At 41.7% G+C, this 25,018-nt stretch overlaps 3 protein-coding genes across 7 annotated transcripts in view; all 3 read right to left on the reverse strand.

Moving 5' to 3' along the window:
- Nucleotides 1-71: 71 nt before the first annotated feature.
- hyal3 (hyaluronidase 3) lies at nt 72-10,601 on the reverse strand. 2 transcript variants are annotated; one of them, XM_079676020.1, is made up of 7 exons: nt 7,425-10,601; nt 3,300-3,593; nt 2,218-2,653; nt 1,988-2,135; nt 1,241-1,367; nt 908-997; nt 72-666 (listed from the first exon to the last, which is right to left on the reverse strand). In XM_079676020.1, exons 2-7 carry the CDS (start codon nt 3,564-3,566, stop codon nt 352-354), a joined length of 1,383 nt encoding a protein of 460 aa, XP_079532146.1. In that variant the 5' UTR covers nt 3,567-3,593; nt 7,425-10,601; the 3' UTR covers nt 72-351. The 2 variants fall into 2 exon arrangements, with proteins under 2 accessions (XP_079532146.1, XP_079532147.1); XM_079676021.1 differs by having other exon boundaries at nt 3,318-3,593; nt 7,425-10,599.
- On the reverse strand, nt 3,782-12,661 carry naa80 (N-alpha-acetyltransferase 80, NatH catalytic subunit). Its single transcript, XM_079676026.1, has 2 exons — nt 11,534-12,661; nt 3,782-5,357 (listed from the first exon to the last, which is right to left on the reverse strand). Coding segments are annotated over exons 1-2 (846 nt in total). The 5' UTR covers nt 11,536-12,661; the 3' UTR covers nt 3,782-4,513.
- A 752-nt stretch (nt 12,662-13,413) lies between these two features.
- Nucleotides 13,414-25,018, reverse strand: part of prkar2aa (protein kinase, cAMP-dependent, regulatory, type II, alpha A) — a 56,120-nt gene continuing 44,515 nt past the window's right edge. For 3 of the 4 annotated variants that reach the window (XM_079676025.1, XM_079676023.1, XM_079676022.1), the window contains 8 exons: nt 21,414-21,520; nt 18,449-18,590; nt 17,696-17,797; nt 17,224-17,298; nt 17,040-17,105; nt 16,904-16,936; nt 15,688-15,826; nt 13,414-14,070 (listed from right to left, as the gene is read on the reverse strand). In XM_079676025.1, the coding sequence (XP_079532151.1) occupies nt 13,946-14,070; nt 15,688-15,826; nt 16,904-16,936; nt 17,040-17,105; nt 17,224-17,298; nt 17,696-17,797; nt 18,449-18,590; nt 21,414-21,520 (789 nt within the window). In that variant the 3' untranslated portion in view covers nt 13,414-13,945. The remainder of the gene's footprint in view (nt 14,071-15,687; nt 15,827-16,903; nt 16,937-17,039; nt 17,106-17,223; nt 17,299-17,695; nt 17,798-18,448; nt 18,591-21,413; nt 21,521-25,018) is intronic. The other variant, XM_079676024.1, reaches the window with a different exon arrangement.

Genomic DNA, 25,018 nt, shown 5'->3' on the forward strand with positions numbered 1-25,018 from the left:
TAAAACAATGTAACATTTATTAAAGGTCAATGACCTCAACCACCTCTTATACATTATTTCTCAGGGCAGCCATTACTGTGTTAGGTTTCCTGCTGTAAAAACACTGCAGTCTAGGTTAAAAGCTTAATTTGGAAAGTACTTCCAGTAACAAAAGGTTAAGAGGAAAAAAGTTACAAATCCTGAAAAATGTAATGAAGTGTCATCAAGTTAAACTCAAAATGATTTGCACTTGGAGGGAAATATAATTCAAATCAGTTGTTCATGCATACTTCGGGATTTTTTGTGTGAAATAAACACAATTCACTTATTTCATTTTAAATGACTGATGTCTGTTTGATAGAAACATTTCTGTTACTTGCTATTCTCTCTGTTTTCGTTCTTCTTCTCTTGACACTCCTGCCCGGTCCAGCCCGGGTAGCACTGACACAGGAAGTGGTTGTGAAATGCTCTGCCATGGTAGGAGTCAGAGAGGAAGTGGATTTCATTGGGGTTAAAGGTCAAAGCTAGACCTGAGGAGATCATATGACCAGAGCCGGGGCGTCGCCTGGCACAGCGTCCGTTGCCATGGCAAAGTTGAAGGCCGCACCGCTTAGTGTCCGACCTCAAGGATTGGACGAAGGGACCCAAGACAGTGTGCACGTAGTCCCTGAGAAGGATGCAATGATTCTGGAGAAAGGGGAGGGAATTACACATACAAATACACAAATACACACACACACACACACACACACACACACACACACACACACACACACACACACACACACACACACACACACACACACACACACACACACACACACACACACACACACACACACACACACACACACACACACACACACACACACACACACACACACACACACACACACACACACACACATTTCTGCCAAACATTACATACCTTAGATTGGGCAAACTTCAGCTCCCCCCACAGCACCACTCCAGCAGCACCCAGCGCCGCACTCTCCCCCAGCGTGTGCACCAGGTCCATCTACACACACACACACACACACACACACACACACACACACACACACACACACACACACACACACACACACACACACACACACACACACACACACACACACACACACACACACACACACACACACACACACACACACACACACACACACACACACACACACACACACACACACACACACACACACAGTTGGTTTGTGTTTGCACGAGAGTGTGTGATTTGATGTAAGTTTGCAAGTAATCCCACCTTATTAAGAAAAGTGAGAGTGTGTGTGAATGCCAGCCTGGCGTAGGGAAGGACCGGTGTGGCTTGGTTAGTATCGTTGCCATGGCGCCAAACTGACGCCACCCTCAAAGCCTCCAGCAGTCTGTGTCTGAGAGCAGAGGAACGTCCTTCAGTTACTCCTTTAAAGGGTTCACCCAAAGACCATATACATATTTCTCATCTTACCATATAGACACAACTAGATTGGGTTTGGTGTGAGTTGAATAGAGACGTTCCCTCCTCTCCATCACAATGGAACTAGACGGCACTCGTTGTGCTCAAAGTGGAAAAAATAGCATTGAAAAACTAAAGAGCAATGTGTCATGACCAGGTTAGTATGTAGGAACTATTTTCTCTCTACCAAACCGCATAAATCAATAAGTGAATGCAAGTAGATGCAAGCTTCCTTCTGCTAGGTGATTTGGTGAATAATAGTCCCACAGGAAACCAGCTTATGATTTCTGGAAAAAGACATGGGTGTTTAGATTCTTCTAAAGTATTTTTTCCCGCCTTGAGCACCACAAGCCGAGTGCCATCTAGTTCCATTATATTAAACAGAAAGCAGTCGATTATATATATCTAAATAGCACTACAGGTAAGAGGAGGGGTGAACTGTCCTTGAACATCCTGTGTACAAAGCTGTGTACAAAGCTTTTCGTTTGTTTGCCGGTGAATAACAGTTGTTCATAGGTTCAAGCGGTGTGAGCACTTCTTCATGTCTCTCTGTACCTGACCATCAGAGCTGCGTCCGTGGACCCTTCCAGCCATGGAGGCAGGTAGATGCTGGGATACAGAGCGGAGGACTGACTCCAGAGCCAGGACAGATGGTCGTTCTGCTCTTCGGTTCCTGCATGGCAGCGTCCTGTGTAGCTTTGATCTAAACACAAGTAAAACACACAGGCTCAGTTCTTATCATCACCATCATGAACTGCAACAATGTATAATAGTGTTTCTCAAACCTGTCTTTTGCTTGTGATTATTATAGCAGGCAGGGAAACCATAAAACCCCCAGAGTCCCTCGGGGCGATGTGTGACCCCCATTCGAAGCGTCTCCCCCATGAACCTCCGAGCGCTCTCCTCAAACGTCTTCTTTGCCAACAATGTCGTTTCCCTTTCTGACAAATCTGGTTTCTCCTGTCTCACCAGCAGCTTAGACTGCCTGCGATACTCCATCTTGGTTCCAAAGTTTCTCTCCCACAATGGCCGCCAGTCTTCCCAGTCGATAACAGCTAACCCGTTGAAGTTTGGCTGCAGAGAGGAGGACATCTGCGACAGCGCTAGGGAGAGGTGAGCCGAGAGGTCGCTGAGTTGAGGGATCCCTCCGTTGACCTTCCGCCCGCCTCGGGAGAGGTAGGGGTATTTCCCCAGGCGGTCGCGGTAGAAGATAGTCATTTTCTAGAAAAGTAAACATTTGAAACTATTAGCTTTTAGTCTCTTTTAGCTTGTTGTTTTGGTTTTATGTCACATTTAGCTAATTAGCCTTAGCATCCTCACAAACCTTTATTTTACAGCAGCGGGCACATTTATTCAGCATGAACTGCCCTGATAAATTGGTTTAACTTCAAAAATACAACATCCTAGCCATCCAGATCATTTCCATTTAGCATTCAGCCATAATGGAGCTGAAAGAGGCAAGTGCACAGCTAAAAGCAAAGGCTATATCTTTTAGAGGCCAAATGATACTGAGGGATAATACCCAGCCAGGAACACCCTGCTGCCGTCTGGCAAGAATTTAAATGTTTGTTTGCTCATTTAAAAACATATTTGTATATCACATGCAACCAATTTGTAATATTTAATTAATTTAAAGATCGACCCAATGGGTGAAAAATATATTGCAATAGTCATTTTCAAAAGTACTACTGCAAAAGCAGTTATTGTAATAATTACAACCAGAATATAACAGCAGATCAGACTGTTCCCATTAACCTTATTTATAGCAATGGCAGACACATGTAAATACTAAACACTTCAAATGTAGTCATTTAACTCAAGAATATGTTCAGAGTGGACTGGGGTCAGTAAAGTGGGGTCACTGTACTTCACCCTCTGGGGTCACCTGTCCCAGGAAGTGCTGCTCTCGGTTCTCCACGATGTCGAAGGTGCTCAGGTCCAGGTGGATGTTGAAGCGTGAGTGACACTGAGCTGTGGGCAGGTTCCACACCACAACAAAGGGCCGCTGCTGCAGGATCGAATCTGCTGCTGCAGCAGGCAGGGGGTTGTGGGGGTCTCCATGGGGGGAGGCCGGGGACAGAAGGGTGAGAGAGAAGAGGAGGAAGAAGGGGAGAGGGAGGTGAAGCAGCACCATGGCTGCTCACCCACTGATGGGTCCTTCCTGACAGGAGAGAGATTTCATATGAGGAACGGTTCTGCCCTGGGTTCAACAAGTCATAAACACATACTGTTGATATTGGGCAGCCCATAATAGTTTATTTTTTGTTTAGCTAATTCTAACTCCTTGTAAGATTATATTTGATTAATAATAAACATTAGGTGTAGTATAGGCGAAGAAAGTCAAATGTATAAGTTTATAAATCCTTTTTATTACCAGAATTGTGATGAATTACACTCATCAACATGAAAAAGTGATTTTAAGAACGTTTCAGTTCTCTGGCAGTTCAACAAGGCACAGTGATCCTCATGTTCAAGATTACAGTTCCACATGAAAACATCAAAAACAGTGAGTGGTTGGGATAAACCAAAATATGTTCTAAAATATATTTTACTAAGCGTTCACTCGACCTTTGTCACAATCCATATCTTTCAAAAGATTCCCTCAAGAGAAAACAGTTACATGCAGTAGATATTTAAACTCATTAACGCATCCAGAATGTATTCATATGGAAATCTTAAAAGTGTAATTGCTGGAAACCAGATGTCTCCTACTTCCCAAATAATTAACTATCAGTTTATATGACCTCAAGTCTCGACCTCACACCTCTGTAAGGTCGCCTTTTGGAGACTGACTGGCCGGTAAACTAGTGTGATGCCATAACAGATATCCTAAAGACCCAGTGCCAAATCGAGGGAAATCAAATCTGAATGGTTTGATGAAGATTTTCATATTTCACAGTCTGTGGGTTGGTAGGCAGGACTAATTTCTCTCTGAATTGTTCTACACCCTGTCTTCTTCCATACATTTTTGTGTGTCTGAGAGACCATTAATAGTGAGTGAGGTTTTTAAATTTGTATATGTTTCTATTGATGTGTGCACATATACACAAACACGTATGAATGCAGCGGAGTGTGTGTGCGTCAAATGTCTTTGAGCATCCAGTAGATAGGAACTCCTTTAGCGTCTCTGTAGGGAGTTTCAGTCAGAGTCTGAACTACAAGCTGCCCTGCAGACTGAGGGGGAGGAGGTGGGGGGGGAGGTATCGATGAAGGTGGTGGTGGACAAGGTGGAGGAGGTATGGAAGGAGGTGGTGGAGGACAAGGAGGTATGGAAGGAGGTGGTGGAGGACAAGGAGGTATGGAAGGAGGTGGTGACCCCACAACACAAGCACTGTGTGGTACACGAGCCTCCATCTTTGTCCGCGTTTGCTCTTGTGTGTTTGTCTCTTCACCCGGCATTCTGGAGAACCTCAAGAGCGTCTCCATGGGAACAAAGAGAGTCATGGCACCTGCGTTCTGCACGGGCGTAGTCAGCACGTACCCCAGGTGGGCGTAGAAGTGCTGCTTATCGTGGGTGGTCAGGTACAGGCGCTTGAACCCTCTGCTGTTGGCGTAGCGCTCCGTCTCCTCCATCAAAGTGCGGCCGTAGCCCCGCCCCCGCTCCGCCCTGGACACCACCACTGACTCCAGGAACAGGCTGCTGCTCCGACCCACCACCCGGGACAGCCGGGCATGGCCCAGCAGCCGCTCGGCCCCTCTGTGGCCCCGCAGGAGAACCAGGCACACAGGGAACTCTGCGCAAGACTTCTGGAGGGAGTGGACCCGGGCCGCCTGGCTCCTCCGCCACTCGGAGTTCACCAGGTCAGCGCAAGACCCCAGGAGGTCCGGGCGCCGGTGGATTGGAACAGCGTGGATCTTCTCAGAGAGCTGCGTCTCTTTATCTTCTCCATCCAGGGGGGAGTGTGTCAGACAGTCCGGTTCAGACCTGTCAGGGTTGAACTAAAGTCAGTCTGTGTTCAGTGTCAAATGTTAGCAAATACAGATGTTAGCAAATGGTTGCAACATGCAGTTCTTCCATGGTGTGGTTGGTCTGATTACATCACAGTATGTTTTACACAACAGGAAGTTGAGTTGAGATTGTTGTCTTGTAAAATGGGACAGATGAACGAGACGTTTTGTGCAGGATAATCATCCAGTGTTCTGAACGTGCTGCTGTAAGCGGAGATACATGACACAGCAGGATCCAACTAGAGTGTTGATCTCCTGCAGATCTCACCCAACGCTCCCTGTTTCCACTGCAACCTTTACTGCCCTTCAGTTTCTGTAATAGACTGCTACAGTAAGCCTTGCTCATGGACACTGAGGAGGACAGGGTGAGTGTTCAGGAGAGAGACGTTGACTATGAAGAGCAATGAGAGCGATGTTCAGTCACAAAACCATGCAAAGCAGCTCTAGAGTAGGGCTGTAAAAAACGATTCATGTCGTTATAGAATAATCTGACAATGAATTACTCGATTAATGTTGGTAAGTACAATTTCAAAACATAGTAACAAAATGACCCATCATTTTTGAAAAAGGTCATTTTGAAATTGCTTGTGCTGTCCAACCAACAGTTCAAACCCCGAAAGACGTTCAGTCTAATAATATAGCGACTAAAAAACACAAGTAAGTAGGTTTCATTTAAGAAATACTTCAATGATTAATCAATTCAATCAAGTTAGTGTTTCTGCTCTACTGCAAAGCGCATGCCTTTCTGAGGACTTGATTGAATATTTAGGTACATTTAATAGCTACTTTAAAAAGCACTGGGTTCATGAGAAATACACACTTTTTGCATCTTGGCAACATGTGTCCTGCACAGTGAGTATCAAAGTTCCCTATGAGCTCACACACAGCTGACGAGTAAAGCAGAGCCTGGTGTTACAATAAGATGTAATAAATAATTTTGTTGCCCTTTGAATGTTTTGATATGTTATTGTCAGAGTTCTGTTATATCTCATGCAGATATGTTTTGTGTGTTTATTGGTTTAATGGAGTCATCATCTTGTCTCATCAGTCTGAATGAGGAAGTGGCTTATATCTTACACATCTCACCACAGTTTCTTGAGAAAGCTGAAGACATCCATAAAAACTAGTTCCTGATGCATTTACTTATCTGCAAATTATTGAAACGAATACTATTTCTATGCCTATTTTCTTGTTTTTTTGTTCATAAAAAACGACTGTGATGGATTCAAACTGAGCCTTCCTATATTGAAGTTATTAGACCACGATGTTAAAAGTATGCTTGAAGCACAAAGTGACACAACACAATGTAGGAGATAGGGTGTAGCCATTGGCGTCACTTTGTTTGAAAAAGTGGTGGGGACAATTTTTCAGATAAAAAAAACACCTCTGCATTAAGCGCCCCCCCCCCGACAAAAATACATACATATGTCTACAATACTTCCTTTGACAACTAGTGCAGTAACAATGCTACGCTGCTGCATAGCGGGAGCAACAATTGCTTTTCTATTCTCTATTCAATTATTAATAATATTAAACACGTCAGTTGTCACAGGTCCAAACTTCACCACTTGGGTTAACATAAATATACCCAAAAAGGGAAGTGAACAGTCCTCCAGGTTGTACATGTTCTCTGGTGGAAATAAACTAACTGACAATTCTTTGTGCACGCTATTCTCAGAACATTTTAAAAAGAATGATCCTAATGCAAAGTAGTGGGGACATGTCCCCAGCGTCCCCAGGTATTCATTATGCCTATGGTGGCAACAGTTAATATCGCTAAGGCCTAAATAACTTGGTTGACTAGTACAATTAATCAGCCCTTCAGTAAGTTAAGAGTCTCCAACTATAGGCCTTAAAATCATCTTAAAGAAGCAGATCACAGAGCTGAGTTCATAGGTGAAGAAACACTGAAGAGTGTTTAAGTGTTTAAATAAGAAACAATACCAAATCAAAAAAGGTTCATCAAAATTGTTAAAATAGTCTGTGTAGTGTTTGGGAAACACAGAATGAAAACCCACCAACAATAAAAAACAAACAAACTCACCGAGAGAGACAAGATGAAGCTGAGCACCTGACAGACAGCTTTGAAGCTGGTACTCAACGAAATGTCACATTCTCACAAAAAAGGGATGTTGAAAAGATTGAACAGGAAACTGGTCACTGTTTGATAATCACAGCAGCTGATCTCGAGGTTTACAAAAGAAAAGCACAGCTGTCACTCCTAACAGCAATGATGACTTCAGTGTCTGAAGGTGTTGCTGTGAGCAGCTACATTGAATTCAGCCATCACTCATCACAACACGCGGGAGAAAAGAACGTTTGAGCTCTTGAGCAAGTTCCTCACATTCTTATCTTGTAAAGCCAAACAAAAATCTACAATGGCAAATTTGACATTAGCCTACTAAAGGTGATTTTTATTGAATTATCTTAGCCAATAAATAAATGTTCTTTAATATGTTTGTATTGAATGTGGTTTCTGCTTGTCTTTCTCCTCCCTGAGCTTTGTTTTTCCAACATGTAGCTCCAAAGCAACTGGTGTGGTATGTGGTGAACTTATCAAAGGGATAGAATAACCCATTCCATTGACGACGGTAAGACCCTATCATTCATTTTTCACAGTATCAGGAAGCCCCACTTACGCAGGGCATCAAAAAATTGTTTGAAACTCTTATTGTTCCTCTCCACGGAAATCTTTAGTAAAAGGCGAAAGATTTATGCGCTCTGAAGAGAAACAAGAGTGTACTGAAGAATAAGCGAGCGAGCAAGGCTCCCTATTCCCCGCCACAGCTCCCTCTGTCACGGTGTGTGTACACGTTTCAGAATACATACTGGGTTGTAGGGAATAACCCAGCATTGAAATGAAACATGGGCACCCAAAAAACGTGTTTTGAGTTTTACGATATTGTTGATCCACGTGTTTGTCGTTAACTGTAGGCTATGCATCAGAAACGTTAGAGTGCGCAAACATTGGACAGTTCACAGGTGGGGTAGAGACACACACAAGAAGCAGAACAGAGACTGTAGTGTCTCTTTTCTGTAGATGATTTTTTTTTTGACAATTTAGGAAGCCCAACATATGCAGGGCATCAAAAAATTTGTTGAAACTCTTATTGTTCCTCTCCACGGAAATCTTTAGTAAAAGGCGAAAGATTTATGCGCTCTGAAGAGAAACAAGAGTGTACTAAAGAACTGGGGAGTGAGCAAGGCTGCCTGTTCCCCGTCACAGCTCCCTCTGTCGCGGTGTGCTCACCATTTCAAAATAGATTCCTAGATGGTAGTGAATAATTTAGAGTTGTATTGAAACAAAATGTAATTTAATCTAATGTTGTACACACATTGTAAAAAAAGTAGCAACTGTGTTTTTCTATTCCGGAGGGGCATTGCTCCATCAATTACGTGTTGTTTGAGAGCTCATTGAACATATCACGGGGAGAAGGAGCTAGAAACACTTTCCGCGTGGAAGGAGAAATCATTTCGTTTTAAGTGTTTTTAATTTGACAATATGAGGAAGCCTCACATACGCAGGGCATCAAAAAATTAGTTGAAACTCTTATTGTTCCTCTCCACGGAAATCTTTAGTAAAAGGCGAAAGATTTATGCGCTCTGAAGAGAAACAAGAGTGTACTGAAGAAATGGGGAGTGAGCAAGGCTGCCTTTTCCCCGTCACAGCTCCCTCTGTCGCGGTGTGTTCACCATTTCAAAATAGATTCCTAGATGGTAGTGAATAATTTAGAGTTGTATTGAAACAAAATGTAATTTAATCGAATGTAGTACACACATTGTAAAAATAGTAGCAACTATGTTTTTCTATTCCGGAGGGGCATTGCTCCATCAATTACGTGTTGTGTGAGAGCTCATTGAACATATCACGGGGAGAAGGAGCTAGAAACACTTTCCGCGTGGAAGGAGAGATCATTTCGTTTTAAGTATTTTTATTTGACAGTATGAGGAAGCCCCACATACGCAGGGCATCAAAAAATTGTTTGAAACTCTTATTGTTCCTCTCCACGGAAATCTTTAGTAAAAGGCGAAAGATTTATGCGCTCTGAAGAGAAACAAGAGTGTACTGAAGACCCAGAGAGCGAGCAATGCTTGCTGTTCCCCGTCACAGCTCCCTCTGTCGCGGTGTGTTCACCATTTCAAAATACATATCGAGATTGTAGTGAATAATTTAAAGTTGTATTGAAACAAAATGTAATGTAATCTAATGTACACACGTTGTAAAAAGAGCAACAACGGAGGCTGTCTGCTTAGGTTGAGCATTGGTTCATCAAATACGTTTTTTGTGAGAGCTCATTGAACTCATCACAGGGAGAATGACATCAAAAGTCTTTCCGCTTCCAACAAGGATTAGTATTGTTCCAAATGTTATTATTTCACAGTATCAGGAAGCCCCACTTACGCAGGGCATCAAAAAATTGTTTGAAACTCTTATTGTTCCTCTCCACGGAAATCTTTAGTAAAAGGCGAAAGATTTGTGCGCTCTGAAGAGAAACAAGAGTGTACTGAAGAATAAGCGAGCGAGCAAGGCTCCCTATTCCCCGCCACAGCTCCCTTTGTCACGGTGTGTCTACAACTTTCAGAATAAATACCGGGACGTAAGGAATATCCCAGCATTGAAATTAAACATGGGCACTCAAAAAAACTTGTCCTGAGTTTTACGTTATTGTTGATCCACGTGTTTGTCATTAACTGTAGGCTATGCATCAGAAACGTTAGAGTGCGTAATCATTGGACAGATCACAGATTGGGTAGAGATACACCCTGGAAGTAGTACAGGGACAGTCTCTTTTCGGTGGATGTTTTTTTTTGACAATTTAGGAAGCCCCACATACGCAGGGCATCAAAAAATTAGTTGAAACTCTTATTGTTCCTCTCCACGGAAATCTTTAGTAAAAGGCGAAAGATTTATGCGCTCTGAAGAGAAACAAGAGTGTACTGAAGAATCAAGGAGTGAGCACCCTAACATGTTCCCCGCAATAGCTCCCTCTGTCACGGTGTGTCAATAAATATTTCGAAGCAAATACCAACCGCATTGTATCAGAAGGAAAACTAAAGTTTGTTTCGTGTAACTCGTCCATTCTATTTCTATTTATTCTATTTATACTCGTCTGTTGCATTGCAATGTTTTTGAAGGAAATACAAGTGTTTGTATGATGAACGTTTAAGATAGCAAGTGCACGCTATGCATTATGGGAACATGGCCCCCACGGTTACGCCCCTACTTTTTCAACATCTTTTACTTGAAAAATGCCATTGCTTATCAATACAAAACATTATGATTGGGCTTTGTTTGAATGAAGCCAATATTTTATAACGTAAGAATAGCTCTCTTTTTTATATATTTCGATAAGAAACTGCTCGCCTGCATCAAACAATCCAAAGATTAAACGCATCAAGATAGTTGTTGCCTTCCGTTCCGTTTAAGCTAGTATGTTCATTTGAAACATAATGATAATAATATTCCTTCTGAACACCGTCTGCTTTTCTTTTGACGAAGTGTCTCCATACTATGAGTAGACCCCAGACCCACTTCTAAATATGGGATAAGTAACATGTATCAATATTGAGCTTGATCTATCAGAGCTTTGTAACTTCCACTCAGAGTTGTCATACTGTAATCATCGTCCTTTTCAAATGTTTTACAGTAACCAAACCCACTGTAAACTTGTGACAGTAAACTTAAACATGCGATTTATAAAAGTGAGTAAGACACACACATCTCATACTTATATAGAATATAAAACTATGAAATAATACAAAAATATAGTCGCCTCAACTAAGATGAGAATGTCCTATCTTTGCATGCCCTAGACTAAAATGAATGAAACATAATTTTTGAGGGAAGCCTATAAACATCTTTCATTTGAGATATGAAATAATTTGACCAGTTGGCTGCCTTAGGGGAGAAAACAACCCATATGTTGGACACATTGTCCTGTTCCCCTCTTCGAACCCACTATGTACGGTAAGACTACAGCTACAAACACACAGGTGGAACTCAGTGCTACATGCTAGCTAGCTCATGAGCTCACTTTCAGCTTTAGGAGTACATGAAGTGACATTTGTTTAAAATTTGGAGTGACCACAAGTTTACTGTTTGTTAGCGAACAATATGCTACATTTGTGTTTGTTTCTCACTACGTTACCTACATCTTTATTCTCGCGGCTCGTCGCCGGGGCTCTCCCTCCCGTGCTCGTGTTTCAGTGAAAGCTGATCTGGGGTCGGCGTTGATTCCAGCAACGCGGGAACACAGCAGCTAACAACCATCGATGTGAACTGTTCCACGGTCAGTTTCTAACCGTTAATCCTGCCTCTACTGTAACAGGAGGAAATGTTGCTGCTGCGGAATTGTCTGCCACCTAGTGGATAGGAGTGTTACTAAATAAGAAAAAGCTACTACATTGTCATTTACTGGTACTTCAGAGTAGGTACAACAGCCCAGCAGTATTTTAAATGTGTATTACCTCTCCTCATCTCTATCTGAACGATTCAGTTTCACTTATCGTGGGTTTCTCTAGCCTTTCGATGGATGATGGAGGACATCAAAGGCTCAGATGCCATTTGTTTGGTGACACCTTGAAGCAGTGGCGTAACAAGGTTGTGATTGGCCCTGGTGCAATTTTTAATTATTATTTTTTTTCTTTGCATGGGCCGGCTCTGGGCCCCCGGTGCGTTGCACCGGCTGCACCGTAAATAGTTACGCCACTGCCTTGAAGCTTGACATCCTCCTGGATCTAAAAAAATAAACACATTTTTCTATAATGTAATTGTACCGTTTGTCTATTCTGTACACACAACATCTATCCGTCTCTCCTAGTATACTAATCCCTCCTTAGTGAGTTTCTCTTTAAAGGTTTCTTCCATACCTTTTTCCTTACCCAAAGTGTGGGTTGAAAAGGACAGAATGTGTCAGGCTGTATACGAGTCCCCGGAGGGACATTTCTGACTTTTACAATACATTTCATTTGCTGACCCTTTTATCCAAAGCGATTTACAGTATGTGCAATAATTCCTGAGGATACAAATGCAAAATGGCTAGAATCCTGCAAGCTCATTAGCGTTGAATTAGCCAAACCCTTTTATGCTACAGTACATACAGAAATAAAAAAGTTGTTTTCAGATGTTATTGCCTATACAAATATGGGTCTCAGTCTGCAACCGTATAATTGCAACCCTCAGAAACACACTAAACAGAATATTGTCTTCATGGCACCACATACTGTTGCACTAACATAACAATGGAGTTCAGGCAACAAACAGTGATTATGTGCTTAACATTTGCAGCAAGGTAATGTTTATTGAATCCATCCTATGCAAGTGTAAATATACTGTACCTGAATCCTTCAAAACACATTCTGAAGTTATTAACTGAGTTTGAGTAGAAGTTCAACAAAGAGTCCAGATTTTTAACAAAATGTTTGCTTTATTTTTTCATTTTTTTTATCCAGGACAACTCATTCAAGGATAATCAAGGAGAAATAAGCACTAATGTTTTTATTAGAATATTTTTTCAGTTTTTAAATTTTTTCAGAGATGGATGGTGAATTTTATCATAATTGGTCAAAGTAAAACAAAAAAAATAATAAATGAATATATAATAACAATACATTAATAATTAATTCAATACAATGAAGTGTTGTGTCGATGATAGAATAACAATGGCCCAGAAAACGTAGGGTTTTATTGTTTTCACTGCTTCTTCTGTGGTACTGCAATAATCACCAGCACTAACTCAACTCAATCAACAACAGTAGAGGAAGAAATGGAGTGCGTTCACAAAGTTCTGCACCCCGGCCTCCCAAAGAGGAAACACTTTTTTTATTTAAATAATATTTTATCAAAGCTTCTGTTTTTTTTATCATCATAAAACGTTTCTAAAACTTATCTGTCTTCTTTAAACTTTCTTTCTCTTTTTTTTGTTGCATTTTTGATACATTTTCCTTTTCAGAGATTTTAAAAGTTTTTCGTCTCCATTTTACCACAATGTGTCCATTTTTGCAAGTGTGGTTGCCTATGTGTATCTGTACCCCTGTGTGTGTGTGTGTGTGTGTGTGTGTGTGTGTGTGTGTGTGTGTGTGTGTGTGTGTGTGTGTGTGTGTGTGTGTGTGTGTGTGTGTGTGTGTGTGTGTGATGTGGCCTTTTCTGAGGCTTGTTGGAACAACCTTGAGTTGTTTAAGTGCTCACATGAACGCGACGCTTGCACGTATGAAGCATGGTGATGTGTTTTTAAACGTGTGTTTGGAGAGTGTGTGTGTGTGTGTGTGTGTGTGTGTGATGTCCTTCTGCTGCTTTACCTGTATTAAGGTCACTGCAGCAGAGAGGTTCATACTGAGAGGTTGAAGCTGGCTCAAGCAACAAGGTGTGTGTGCATGTATGTGTGAGAGTGTTTGTACGCCCTGTGTAAAGCTTATGAGGAGTCTGTATAGCCACTACATGATAGGTGTGTGCGTGTGCGCATGTGTGCGTGTGCGTGTGTGTGTGTGTGTGTGTGTGTGTGTGTGTGTGTGTGTGTGTGTGTGTGTGTGTGTGTAATAGAAGGCACGGAGGGTGGTGTGAGGGGCTCAGTCTCTCAGGTCCATGCTGGAGCCGAACAGGGCCACCAGCTGCTCCTCATAGTGGGAGATGTTCCTCTTCATGATCTCCTTACAGGAACCCAGGAGGCGCTCAAACGCCTGGATGTCTATTACTGCAGAGAGAGAAGGGGGAGAGGGGGGAGAGAGATGTCAGGTGTGTCTTAAGCAGATTGTTTTCATTTGTGCGATTCAGGTAGAAATACCCCCCTGGTCCCATCTTAAATGTCCTCACTGGGCCTCAGAGGATCCTTAAAGTCCTGCTGATTTCATTTGTTCTTTATTAAACAAGGACAATGTGAAACTAAACCTTATTCGCAAACAAAAAAAGAGATGATTTATGCCTGATTGAACTATAAGCTTATATTCATCTACAGTTCCTGTGCAGGTACACAGATAACAATAAACAGACCGTAAAAACGTAACATAGTCCCCATCACACTAACAATTATAGAGACAGATCGTGCATCAACATTTGAATCACATTTAACAGTTAAACGATACTACATATATCACAATTTATTTCAATAAATAACTTATTTTGACAAGACATACTTTCTTATTATGAAACCATTTTCTTAGTGTGATGTTTAGGCCGCTCTTGAAGCAAACTGTTGTGCTCATTTGCTCAAAGTGTTCCCCTAACGGCAGATTAATTGTATACAGTCCCAACATACAGGGAAAATGATACAAGGACAGCAGACAGTGTGTTGCTGTGGGAGGTTTGACTGACAGTTTTCTGTTCTGCTTCAAAGCCGAGCAGCTGTTGGAGACTGTTGTACTGTACACAGAAAGTACACTAAAGATACACAGGTAAGTGTGACAGTGTGTGTTTAATATTGAAGGGGGTAAAAATAGGGGAGTGCTACATCTACTGTTAAAAAATCCTGTTTGAATAAAAAAATAAAAGCGGTACAATTAGCATTTAGCAGACTTCACAACAGAGGACAAAGAGGTGACAGAAAAACACGACCAGCTTTTAAAACTCCTGCGTTCATTTTCAAATGTTAAGTGCTGCTCATCCACTGTAGAGCCTGAATTACAGGAACCACTTAAAAAAAGGCTTAATCACGGCTGAACGGCCTTTAATCAACACGAATACAAGGTGACGAGCCAGACACAAATTGCTTGGAAGAGTGTTATTAGTGGGATATTAACACCACAGGCAGTGTTGTGAGGTTGAGTGGCTTAAATAATGAGTTTCATTTCACTATCACTATATACAAAGGATTTATTGAATCTTTTCAAATGGTAGCTTTTTTAATAATTCATGAACACTGATAAACTCATAACACATCCAAATGGTATATCATATCATTTTAGTACCATCATAAAACGCTTCTAAATCTTATCTGTCTTCTTTAAACTTTCTTTCTGCATTTTCGATTCATTTTCCTTTTCAGACATTTTAAACGTTTTTCGTCTCCCTTTTACCACAATGTGTCCGTTTATGCAAGTGTGTTTGCCTATGTGTATCTGTAGCCCTGTGTGGTGTGGGATTTATTGAATCTTTTTAAAATGGTAGCATTTTAAATAATGAATGAACAGAGATTAAAACACAACACATCAAAATCGTATGTCATATATTCATTTGACATAACAAGGTGCTTCAGATGCAGATATCACATTGTTGGACGTCTAACTTTGAAACAAAGCTACATCACATTAGCGTTGATTAGCATCGATGCGGACAGACGTGGTAAACGAGTGTGTCAGAGTGTATTTCTTCTCACCCACTAACTTGACGGGGCCCTCTGCGTAGACGGAGGCGGCCCGGGGCTTGTTGGTGACCAGGGCCAGCTCCCCAAAGTAGTGACCCCTGCTGCAGCGCGTCAGCTCCACCTCCACGTTGTCCGCATGGTCGGCCTTCGTCTGCGGGAGAGAGAGGAGACCGTTAAATGTGAACAACCACTGGGCATCTCGTTTTTCTGTCACCCCGAGCCAGAAGAGCTCAGAAGCTATTGTGATCCACGCTGTTGCTAAGCAAAACCAGGAAACACTTTGACACTCTGGTGGTCTTCACTAGGGAGAGTGGGTTGTTATTGTCAGGATGTGCTGCAAGGATAATGACTGCTAGGAAATATATGATCAGCTTTTGTGTAGGTGCTTATTCCTGCACAAAAAAAAACGAATTTAGAATATTGATCAGCCTCTGAGAACGTTGTGATCGGGCCTGTTTGAACCATTCATTACAGCTGAACAGAAGCTGCTGGGGAAATGGGAATGCAGGGAACAATAAATGCATGTTTCAGAAAGGATAAGCTTTACTTCTTATAGATTTGTTTTTTAAATTTATTTTTCATTAGGTACAATATCTAGATATAGTTTCAGAATAAAGAAATTAAAAGTGTAATGCATTGTTATTATATATTCATTTATTATTTGTGTTTGTTTTACTTTGATCAATTATGATCAAATTCAACATCCATCTTTGACAAAATGTAAAAAATGAAAATGAACTAACCTGCAAATTCATGCAGACCCCAGTCGGCTAACACGAGCTTATAGATTGCTTAAATGACATTTGATATTTTACAATATTTAAAACTTTTAAAGCAATATCATCTCCTGTAATGGTAAGTCTGATCAATTTCTGTGTTTTAGTGACACGAGAATTTACATTCATTCAGTATGTGACTTGGTAGTGATCTATTAAGATTTAAAAAATGAAGCTGAAATGAATACGGCTCATTCTTACGTACCAGCTTTCGGTTAAAGACAACTTTTATCCGGTTTGCTCCGAGTGGCTCTTCACTCTCCACTGGACGGGTTGTCTTGGGGAGGAGGTGCTGCCGTACTGACATTTATTGTTTAGTGTTGACATTTTTGTTTTAGCCGACTGGTTTTCTATTTATTTATTTGTGTATTTTTTGTTTGTCTGTTTGTGTATGTCTGTGTGGGATTGTTACTCTAGCTAGCTTTCTATAAAGGGAAGATTTGTTTACCTACTTTTGATACATGCTCTGATAGAATAACTGTATGCTGTTGGAAAAACCCAATAAACAAAGTTTATAAAAAAAAAGAAAAAGACAACATTTATCACAGCCATTTTTGTTTAAATGTCAGTTTTAGAGGAGTGTCTTACTTTACTCTTCATCATGATCTTGACCTCTCCAGATTCTACAATATAGAAGCAGTCGGCTTTCTCTCCCTGTGGATACAAGAAACAGACACCTTGTAGATACATTTCAAAGTATATGTACTTGTATGCTGAAATCCTATACAATTCATATTTGGATGAAACGGTGCCAGGTGTGTCCACGTCTCACCTGTGTGATGATGCGCTCGCCGTCGGGGAACTGCTTGGATCCTAATACATCCACGATCTTCATCCTCTCATTTGCCTGGGACAGGAAGGAGAGACAAACAGGAAGAGAGACCGTGAGAGACATCATTGTTTTATTGACATCAGACATTCCTCAATCCATCACTTCATCTCCCACTGTGTTCTTGTTTCAGACCATTCACCCCATGTGTAGGTTAAGTACATCTTAGCCTAAGTGGTAGGAAAAAAGGGTCAAGTTTTTGGAAGTGTTGGAGAAATAGAATTACATTACACTATATTACATGTAGCATGTATAATTGTCGAAACTTTACTTTTAGCTATTATCTGAACTAAATATTCATTTCTTAAGTGAGTGTAGAACTTTTTCCATCATCAACAGGCTGGCGGTTAGCTGTGTGGTGGGATCCTGAAAAGAAGACCCTGTAAAGGAGAAATCCAAGAACAACTAAACTCACCTCCAGTGATTTGAGTAAGGGCACGGACTCAATGAAGGTCTCGTACATCTTCCTCTTCTTGGCGTTGTTCTTCAGAATGAGTCTACGAAATGTGGCGCGGTCCTAGGGAAAAAGAAAAAACAGTTAACACACACATGCACCTCCTGAAGCAGACCTTCTCATCCTGTAAGACCGTGCTCGGCCACAGGGAGGCGCTGCAGCTGCGTGAAGCACGGCTCCATTCATAGAGAACAGGACTCCATTCTTAAGAAGTCTGAGCAGCTCTGCTCAATGCACTGCGTCTAGTTACTGTACACAACATGCTCACAATACTATCCTAAGTACACAAGTAGAGGCACAACTGAGCTTTCATATTTACATTTTCTCTTATTAACTTACAGAGCAATTAAAAAAATATGTGGTACTAGTTGAAATGAAAATTAAAACATCTCATAAGCACATTTTATAATTTATAACCTACAAATATTGAAAACTACTCAATTAGACAATTCTTTACTTCTACACAAATGTGTATTCCCTCTGGGGCTTACAGCAATTTATAATCATAATCAGTTAGCGTGTCAAACAAATCCCTTAAAAGTGTGTGTGTGTGTGTGTGTGTGTGTGTGTGTGTGTGTGTGTGTGTGTGTGTGTGTGTGTGTGTGTGTGTGTGTGTGTGTGTGTGTGTGTGTGTGTGTGTGTGTGTGTGTGTGTGTGTGTGTGTGTGTGTGTGTGTGTGTGTGTGTGTGTGTGTGTCTATTAGTAAGCTCTCACCAGTCCCCATAGTGCTCCTTCATTGGTGGCGACGATAGTGGCGGCACGTGGCGTGTTGTACATCAGTGCCAACTCCCCGAAGCTGCCCTTATTGTTGTACTGACCCACCGTTGTTCCCATTACCACAATGTCAAACAGCCCCCTAGAGAGAGAGAGAGAGAGAGAGAGAGAGAGAGAGAGAGAGAGAGAGAGAGAGAGAGAGAGAGAGAGAGTTAGGACAACTGATAGAAAAAAAGACATCGGAAAGGGAACCCAGAAAAATGACGTTGATTTATTTAATTGAGCCAGATGAAGTGAACATTATTTTGTTTATTGATCCACTGACAGGTTTAAATAGGCATCTAATTGCAGCTTATCTGTAGCCTCAGGGCAGCACCCTTTGTTGGACTGGGTGAGAAAATCATTGACTGTTTGTGAAGGTGCAGTAGTGTGTATAAATTGTTTGCATATTTCATGCATTTGGAAGTTTTTACTACGGCTTGTAAAGGTATAGCATTTTTGTAAACATAGTGGTCTACATGTGCAGCGTCAACACAATGTTTTCATGCTGGCATACAACTGTTATTGACAGTAACATGTCAGCAGACCCCCCCCCCGTTCTCCTCCCCTCTGTATGAGGATTAAATGTGGGGAGGGTAATTTGCAGCGCTGTAGCGCAGCAGGATTAAACAGTCACTTTGTAACCTCGTCTGTCCTCCCATTGGCTGAGGAGTGGGGTTAAAGCCCTCGTGGCTGCTGTATTAGTATTGACTTAGTTTGACTGGATTACCATGACGATGGGGACGATGACCACTTGTTGTCGTCATTGTGCCTGAATACAGTTAATCGAGTCAATGTGGACGTTATGTAATACTTTAAATACTTCGCGGTTAGATTCTTATTAAAGTACTTTTTCTTCATTATTCACAATACATCTGCTTGAGCATAGAAGGAGACATTAAGAAGAAAGATTGTTTTAATAAACTTGTTTACTTCCTGTTTCAGACAACTCAGTCTGATCAATCCATAGCCTGAGGAAGTTCATTAAATATATTTTGAAATGTAGCACGGTGGCCAGAGGACTAATGGAGTGGAACTGGATGATACACACCTTGTGTTGTTAAGTTACAGCAGATGAAAACATATATAAAAACACTTAGAATTCTACAGATTTTTATCTTTCACTGTCAATATGTATATGTTTTACTTTTTAGTTCTGTTATTTTTTCTATTTTGAGATGTTTCTATTTTATGTTTGTATATTTTCTACTCCTTTTCCTTTACACATTATGTTCAATGCCTTGTTAACATTGTGCTGTGTTGAAAACATTTGATGGGATCCATAAAGTCAATCTTATTTTTTCTTAGACCACATCAGCCTGTTTTACTTAGTGGGTGTTTCTCAATGTCGAGGACGCTTCCTTGGTAGGACATGTCTTCCGAGTCACTTGCTTCACAAGCGAGGCCAGAATCCTTCCTAGCCTCGGAAAACGAAGAATTGTGGAACAGGCTAACAGGTGTGCAGGTGTGTGTCATATGCGAGGCCCCGCCTTAAATGGAGCGCGATTACCGCCAAAGACTTGGGAAATTGGTCCGTGCGCAAAGCATTGTGGGGATTTTAAGACCGGAGTCTACACATGTGCAGCCTCGAAATGTCTCGCTACGAAGTACCCCGGCCTCGGTAGAATTCCAAGGATCCTGGACATTGGAACTGTCCTTTGGCGGGACTCGATGACGTAGCATCCTTGAAATAGTGGCTCTGGGAAAAACATATATTTGTGTGTTCAGCTGATGACTGACATTATGTAACATGAACGCAGAGGAGATTAATGCATATGGGGGAATTCCCTCATAAAAACATTTAAACAACGTGTTACTGCGTCCCGTTTTCTTTCCTGCTCTTCTTTTTGTTTATCTCTCCATCTCTGTGTGAGTCCGTGCTCACACCCCACCCACCCTGCTGGTGACATTAGCTGCCACCTACGCCTTTTATAGGCCAAGGAAAATCCTGGGATAGTACGAGGGCAGGCTGGCGCGCTGCTTATGAAAGGTCATCGTACATCTCCTGTACACGAAGCACGCTGTCAGAGAGTGTGTGTGCAGATTGAATGATAGCTCATAACAAGTGGAACTAAACTGCTGTGTTGAACTGATATAGGCCGTGCCAAGAATGAATAGAGGCCAGGCTGTTCTGCTTTGGTGGCAGAGGATCAAAACAGCCATCTTAAGGCTTTTTCTAGTAGAAAAAAAGGCTAGCTGAATTACTAGTAATAAAAAGTCATTTAAAAAGGATTGTAGCTGGTTAGCTGGTTCTGTGCAGTGAAGTCTCAGGGATCTTCGTGGAAACTTTAATAAATATAAATTAAAACTGACAGTGTTGTATTTCTTCTTACACAACAAGCATGTTTTTAATTGTGTAAAAGAAGATCCATTTGATTGTTCCTGGTACTTTACATTGTATTCCAGCTGGGCAACTAAACCTGTCCTGTAAGTCTTGTGTACACAGTAACCGTTTACATTAGCAATATGGCAGGGAAATGACACACAGCCTTCATATGTACTGTATACATGGGCAGACATACACAACATCATAAAAAGTGCAGCGTTAACCATAACCAACGTGTAAACACCAGTGAAATGGCCACACTGTTGTAAATCTGAAACATTTCTTGTGGTCCACTAATGCAAATAAATATAAAAGTCTCTGTCAAATTCAATTGTATTGTATTTTACAGACTGTGTTTGGTGGTGCTATATTTGCTTCACATGTCTGTAGTATTTTTGCTTGTCTCCACTTTACATGGCTTTACATTATACAAGTGGTACTACTCGTCTGGTCATTCAGTGTAATAGATACGTATCCAACAGCTCGCCTTAGTCAGTTTTTTGTGTACCCTTTCTGTCATCCATGCTTTGTAAACAAACAATATTTGAGTAATCAAATTGCCCTGGGTTTCAGGACCTGACATGAGTGTGTGCGTCCTACCTCTCTATGACGTAGAAGTTGTCTCCGTCGTCTCCCTGGTCGATGACGTGGTCCGTGGGCTGAACCCGATGCTCAAACATGGCGTCCAGCACCTCCGAGAACTGCTCCTGTAGCGGTAGAGAGGGAGGACGTCAGGCACGGAGGATGTGGAGAAGCAGTGCATTTATGTGGAGCTCACAAGCTATATGAATTAGCTCATGTGAGTTGCTCCTAAACAAGTTCATTAACACATGGATGAATGAAACATAACAGATATATGGGGTATGGGAAAAAATGTCGGGGAAAATTGGTTAAAAACATCGTCTTATGCCTAAAGCTAGGAGGGTTTATCAACATAATAAGAACATCATAACATAGGCTTCTATGAATGTAGGCTTTCATGCAATAAGACAAGTAGATGAAGCCGAGTAGAGAAAGCTTGGTTCATCATACAATGTAAATGAACATTAGTTATGTTGTTTTCTGAAGACGATTTGTTCACCTTTATAAGACACATTGAAGGATAGAGGCACACAGGACCGTCCCTGGCCAACATGAGGCCCCACGCAAAGTTATATGATGAGGATCTCTGTTTCGCGAGCGTCGATGGGGAAGGGCGCCGCATAAGCGCATAGTTGCGCCGCATTTTCAGCTCAGTTGAGGCTCCCTAAGCAAGATGAGGCCCCCTCCGCAAAGTGAGGCCCCACGCAGTCTGCATGACTGGGGAGGGACGGCCCTGCAGGCACACTACAAGCTGTATTATCTGCCAACACTCTAACGTCATTCAAAAAATCCCTCAAAACTCACCTTTTCACTCTTGCCTTCAACTCCTAATCCATTAATCCCTTGCCCCTATTCCACCTAGCTTAGAACACTTTTTACTTTTGTTGTTATTTTCCTTATTTACTTGCTTGTAAAGCGCTTTGAGCACCAGGAAAAGCGCTATATAAATAACATGTATTATTATTATGTATTGGAGAGAGAGGGGTATGAAATGCAGCAGAAGTCCAGAGGCCGAGTCAGACCCAGGACGCTGCGGTTGTTTGGCGTGCGCTGTAACCATACGGCTACCAAGGCTCTCCATGTCCTCTTACGTTAACAAGTACTTCTTTGTCCCTTTTCTCTGCAGGTCATGTCGTGAACTCGATTTCTATCTTTTGCAGAAATGTTTTTGAACATATTTATCCTCTGATCTGCCCCAGGAGATGTGTGAAGTAAAGGGATTATACACCGAGCGACCAGGAGGGAAACCCCTGTACTTTGTGGGTGAATCCATAGCAACATTTATGCAGTCAATCCTTCTTATTGTTTGCTGCTGCAGCTGTACTGGATTATATTTGGAAATGTTGCTCCATCATATATACATGACTTGCCAAATACCCCTCAGACATGTGGTTTATTGTGGTGGAGGGTGGGGAAATGAACTGAAAGCAACATTTCTCTCTAGTGGACGAGAGCATTCCTTCATATGAGGTTGCAACCTCCCCCATAATGAACCTCAAAGTGCAAGCACAAAATCTAGATAAGAACAAAGTCAGCCATTGTATCGCTTTATTTCATATGTCAGGTCGAACTAGCTGTCAGATGAAGCTCAAATATTTGTACTCCATACCTTAAAATAATGCTTCATAGTCATTATTTGTAAAGGCTGCAAGAGATGTACAATGTTTCACTCTTATTGACATTGTCTGATTTTTAAAGAATTTATTTGCAAATTATGGTGGAAAATAAGTATTTGGTCAATAACAAAAGTTCATCTCAATACTTTGTTATATACCCTTTGTTGGCAATGACAGAGGTCAAACGTTTTCTGTAAGTCTTCACAAGGTTTTCACACACTGTTGCTGGTATTTTGGCCCATTCCTCCATGCAGATCTCCTCTAGAGCAGTGATGTTCTAGGGCTGTCGCTGGGCAACACGGACTTTCAACTCCCTCCAAAGATTGTCTATGGGGTTGAGATCTGAAGACTGGCTAGGCCACTCCAGGACCTTGAAATGCTTCTTACGAAGCTATTCCTTCGTTGCCCGGGCGGTGTGTTTGGGATCATTGTCATGCTGAAAGACCCAGCCACGTTTCATCTTAAATGCCCTTGCTGATGGAAGGAGGTTGTCACTCAAAATCTCACGATACATGGCCCCATTCATTCTTTCCTTTACACGGATCAGTTGTCCTGGTCCCTTTGCAGAAAAACCGCCCCAAAGCATGATGTTTCCACCCCCATGTTTCACAGTAGGTATGGTGTTCTTTGGATGCAACTCAGCATTCTTTCTCCTCCAAACACGTCTAGTTGAGTTTTTACCAAGAAGTTCTATTTTGGTTTCATCTGACCATATGACATTCTCCCAATCCTCTTCTGGATCATCTAAATGCTCTCTAGCAAACTTTCGACGGGCCTGGACATGTACTGGCTTAAGCAGGGGGACACGTCTGGCACTGCAGGATTTGAGTCCCTGGCGGCATAGTGTGTTACTGATGGTAGCCTTTGTTACTTTGGTCCCAGCTCTCTGCAGGTCATTGACTAGGTCCCCCCGTGTGGTTCTGGGATTTTTGCTCACCGTTCTTGTGATCATTTTGATCCCACGGGGTGAGATCTTGCGTGGAGCCCCAGATCGAGGGAGATTATCAGTGGTCTTGTATGTCTTCCATTTTCTAATAATTGCTCCCACAGTTGATTCCTTCACACCAAGCTGCTTACCTATTGCAGATTCAGTCTTCCCAGCCTGGTGCAGGTCTACAATTTAGTTTCTGGTGTCCTTTGACAGCTCTTTGGTCTTGGCCATAGTGGAGTTTGGAGTGTGACTGTTTGAGGTTGTGGACAGGTGTCTTTTATACTGATAACGAGTTCAAACAGGTGCCATTAATACAGTTAACAAGTGGAGGACAGAGGAGGCTCCTAAAGAAGAAGTTACAGGTCTGTGAGAGCCAGAAATCTTGTTTGTTTGTTATTGACCAAATACTTATTTTCCACCATAATTTGCAAATAAATTCTTTAAAAATCAGACAATGTGATTTTCTGGATTTTTTTTTCTCTTTTTGTCTCTCATAGTTGAGGTATACTCAGGATGAAAATTACAGGCCTCTCATCTTTTTAAGTGGGAGAACTTGCACAATTGGTGGCTGACTAAATACTTTTTTGCCCCACTGTGCCTAAAAGTGTTTATTGTTACGTTGATAACTTAAAGGTGACCTATCATGCAAAATGCACTTTTGTACGTCTTTTATACATGAATATGTGTCCCCGGTGTTCCAGGGAACTCACCAAGTGTCAGAAAACACAACCCTCTCTATTTTCCTCCATACCCAAATCTCTTAAAAAGGGGCTGCAACGGATCTGATACAGACTGATCCAGATTTGAACACTTCTGTGACGTCACAGAAGTTGCGCTACGGCTATTGGGCCAACTCCACCAATCAGGAGGAGACAGCCACGGACATTGCCGTTCGAAAGCGCTGGAGACGCTGTAGTACATATGCCAGGCCTGTAGATGGTGCTGTTCTCACAGAATCAGCCCATGCAAAGACAGTGTTAAATTGAGCGAAATGAGGAATGGCTAAAATGCATGATCTGTTTGGTATCTTGAAAAATAAAAAGTATAAATATGCCTTATATAGGTATGGTCCTACA

Source organism: Notothenia rossii (assembly GCF_949606895.1).
Source record: "Notothenia rossii genome assembly, chromosome: 4".
Classification (NCBI taxonomy): Eukaryota; Metazoa; Chordata; class Actinopteri; order Perciformes; family Nototheniidae; genus Notothenia; species Notothenia rossii.

Bases quoted from the DNA above. Each gene is read 5' to 3' on its own strand.
- hyal3 (XM_079676020.1), bottom strand. From the start codon at position 3,566: ATGGTGCTGCTTCACCTCCCTCTCCCCTTCTTCCTCCTCTTCTCTCTC. The intron at 1,368-1,987 runs GTACAGAGAGAC...CTCTGCTCTCAG, and splicing joins GACGCAGCTCTGATGGTCAG to ACACAGACTGCTGGAGGCTT. The intron at 667-907 runs GTATGTAATGTT...CCCTTTCTCCAG, and splicing joins TGAAGTTTGCCCAATCTAAG to AATCATTGCATCCTTCTCAG.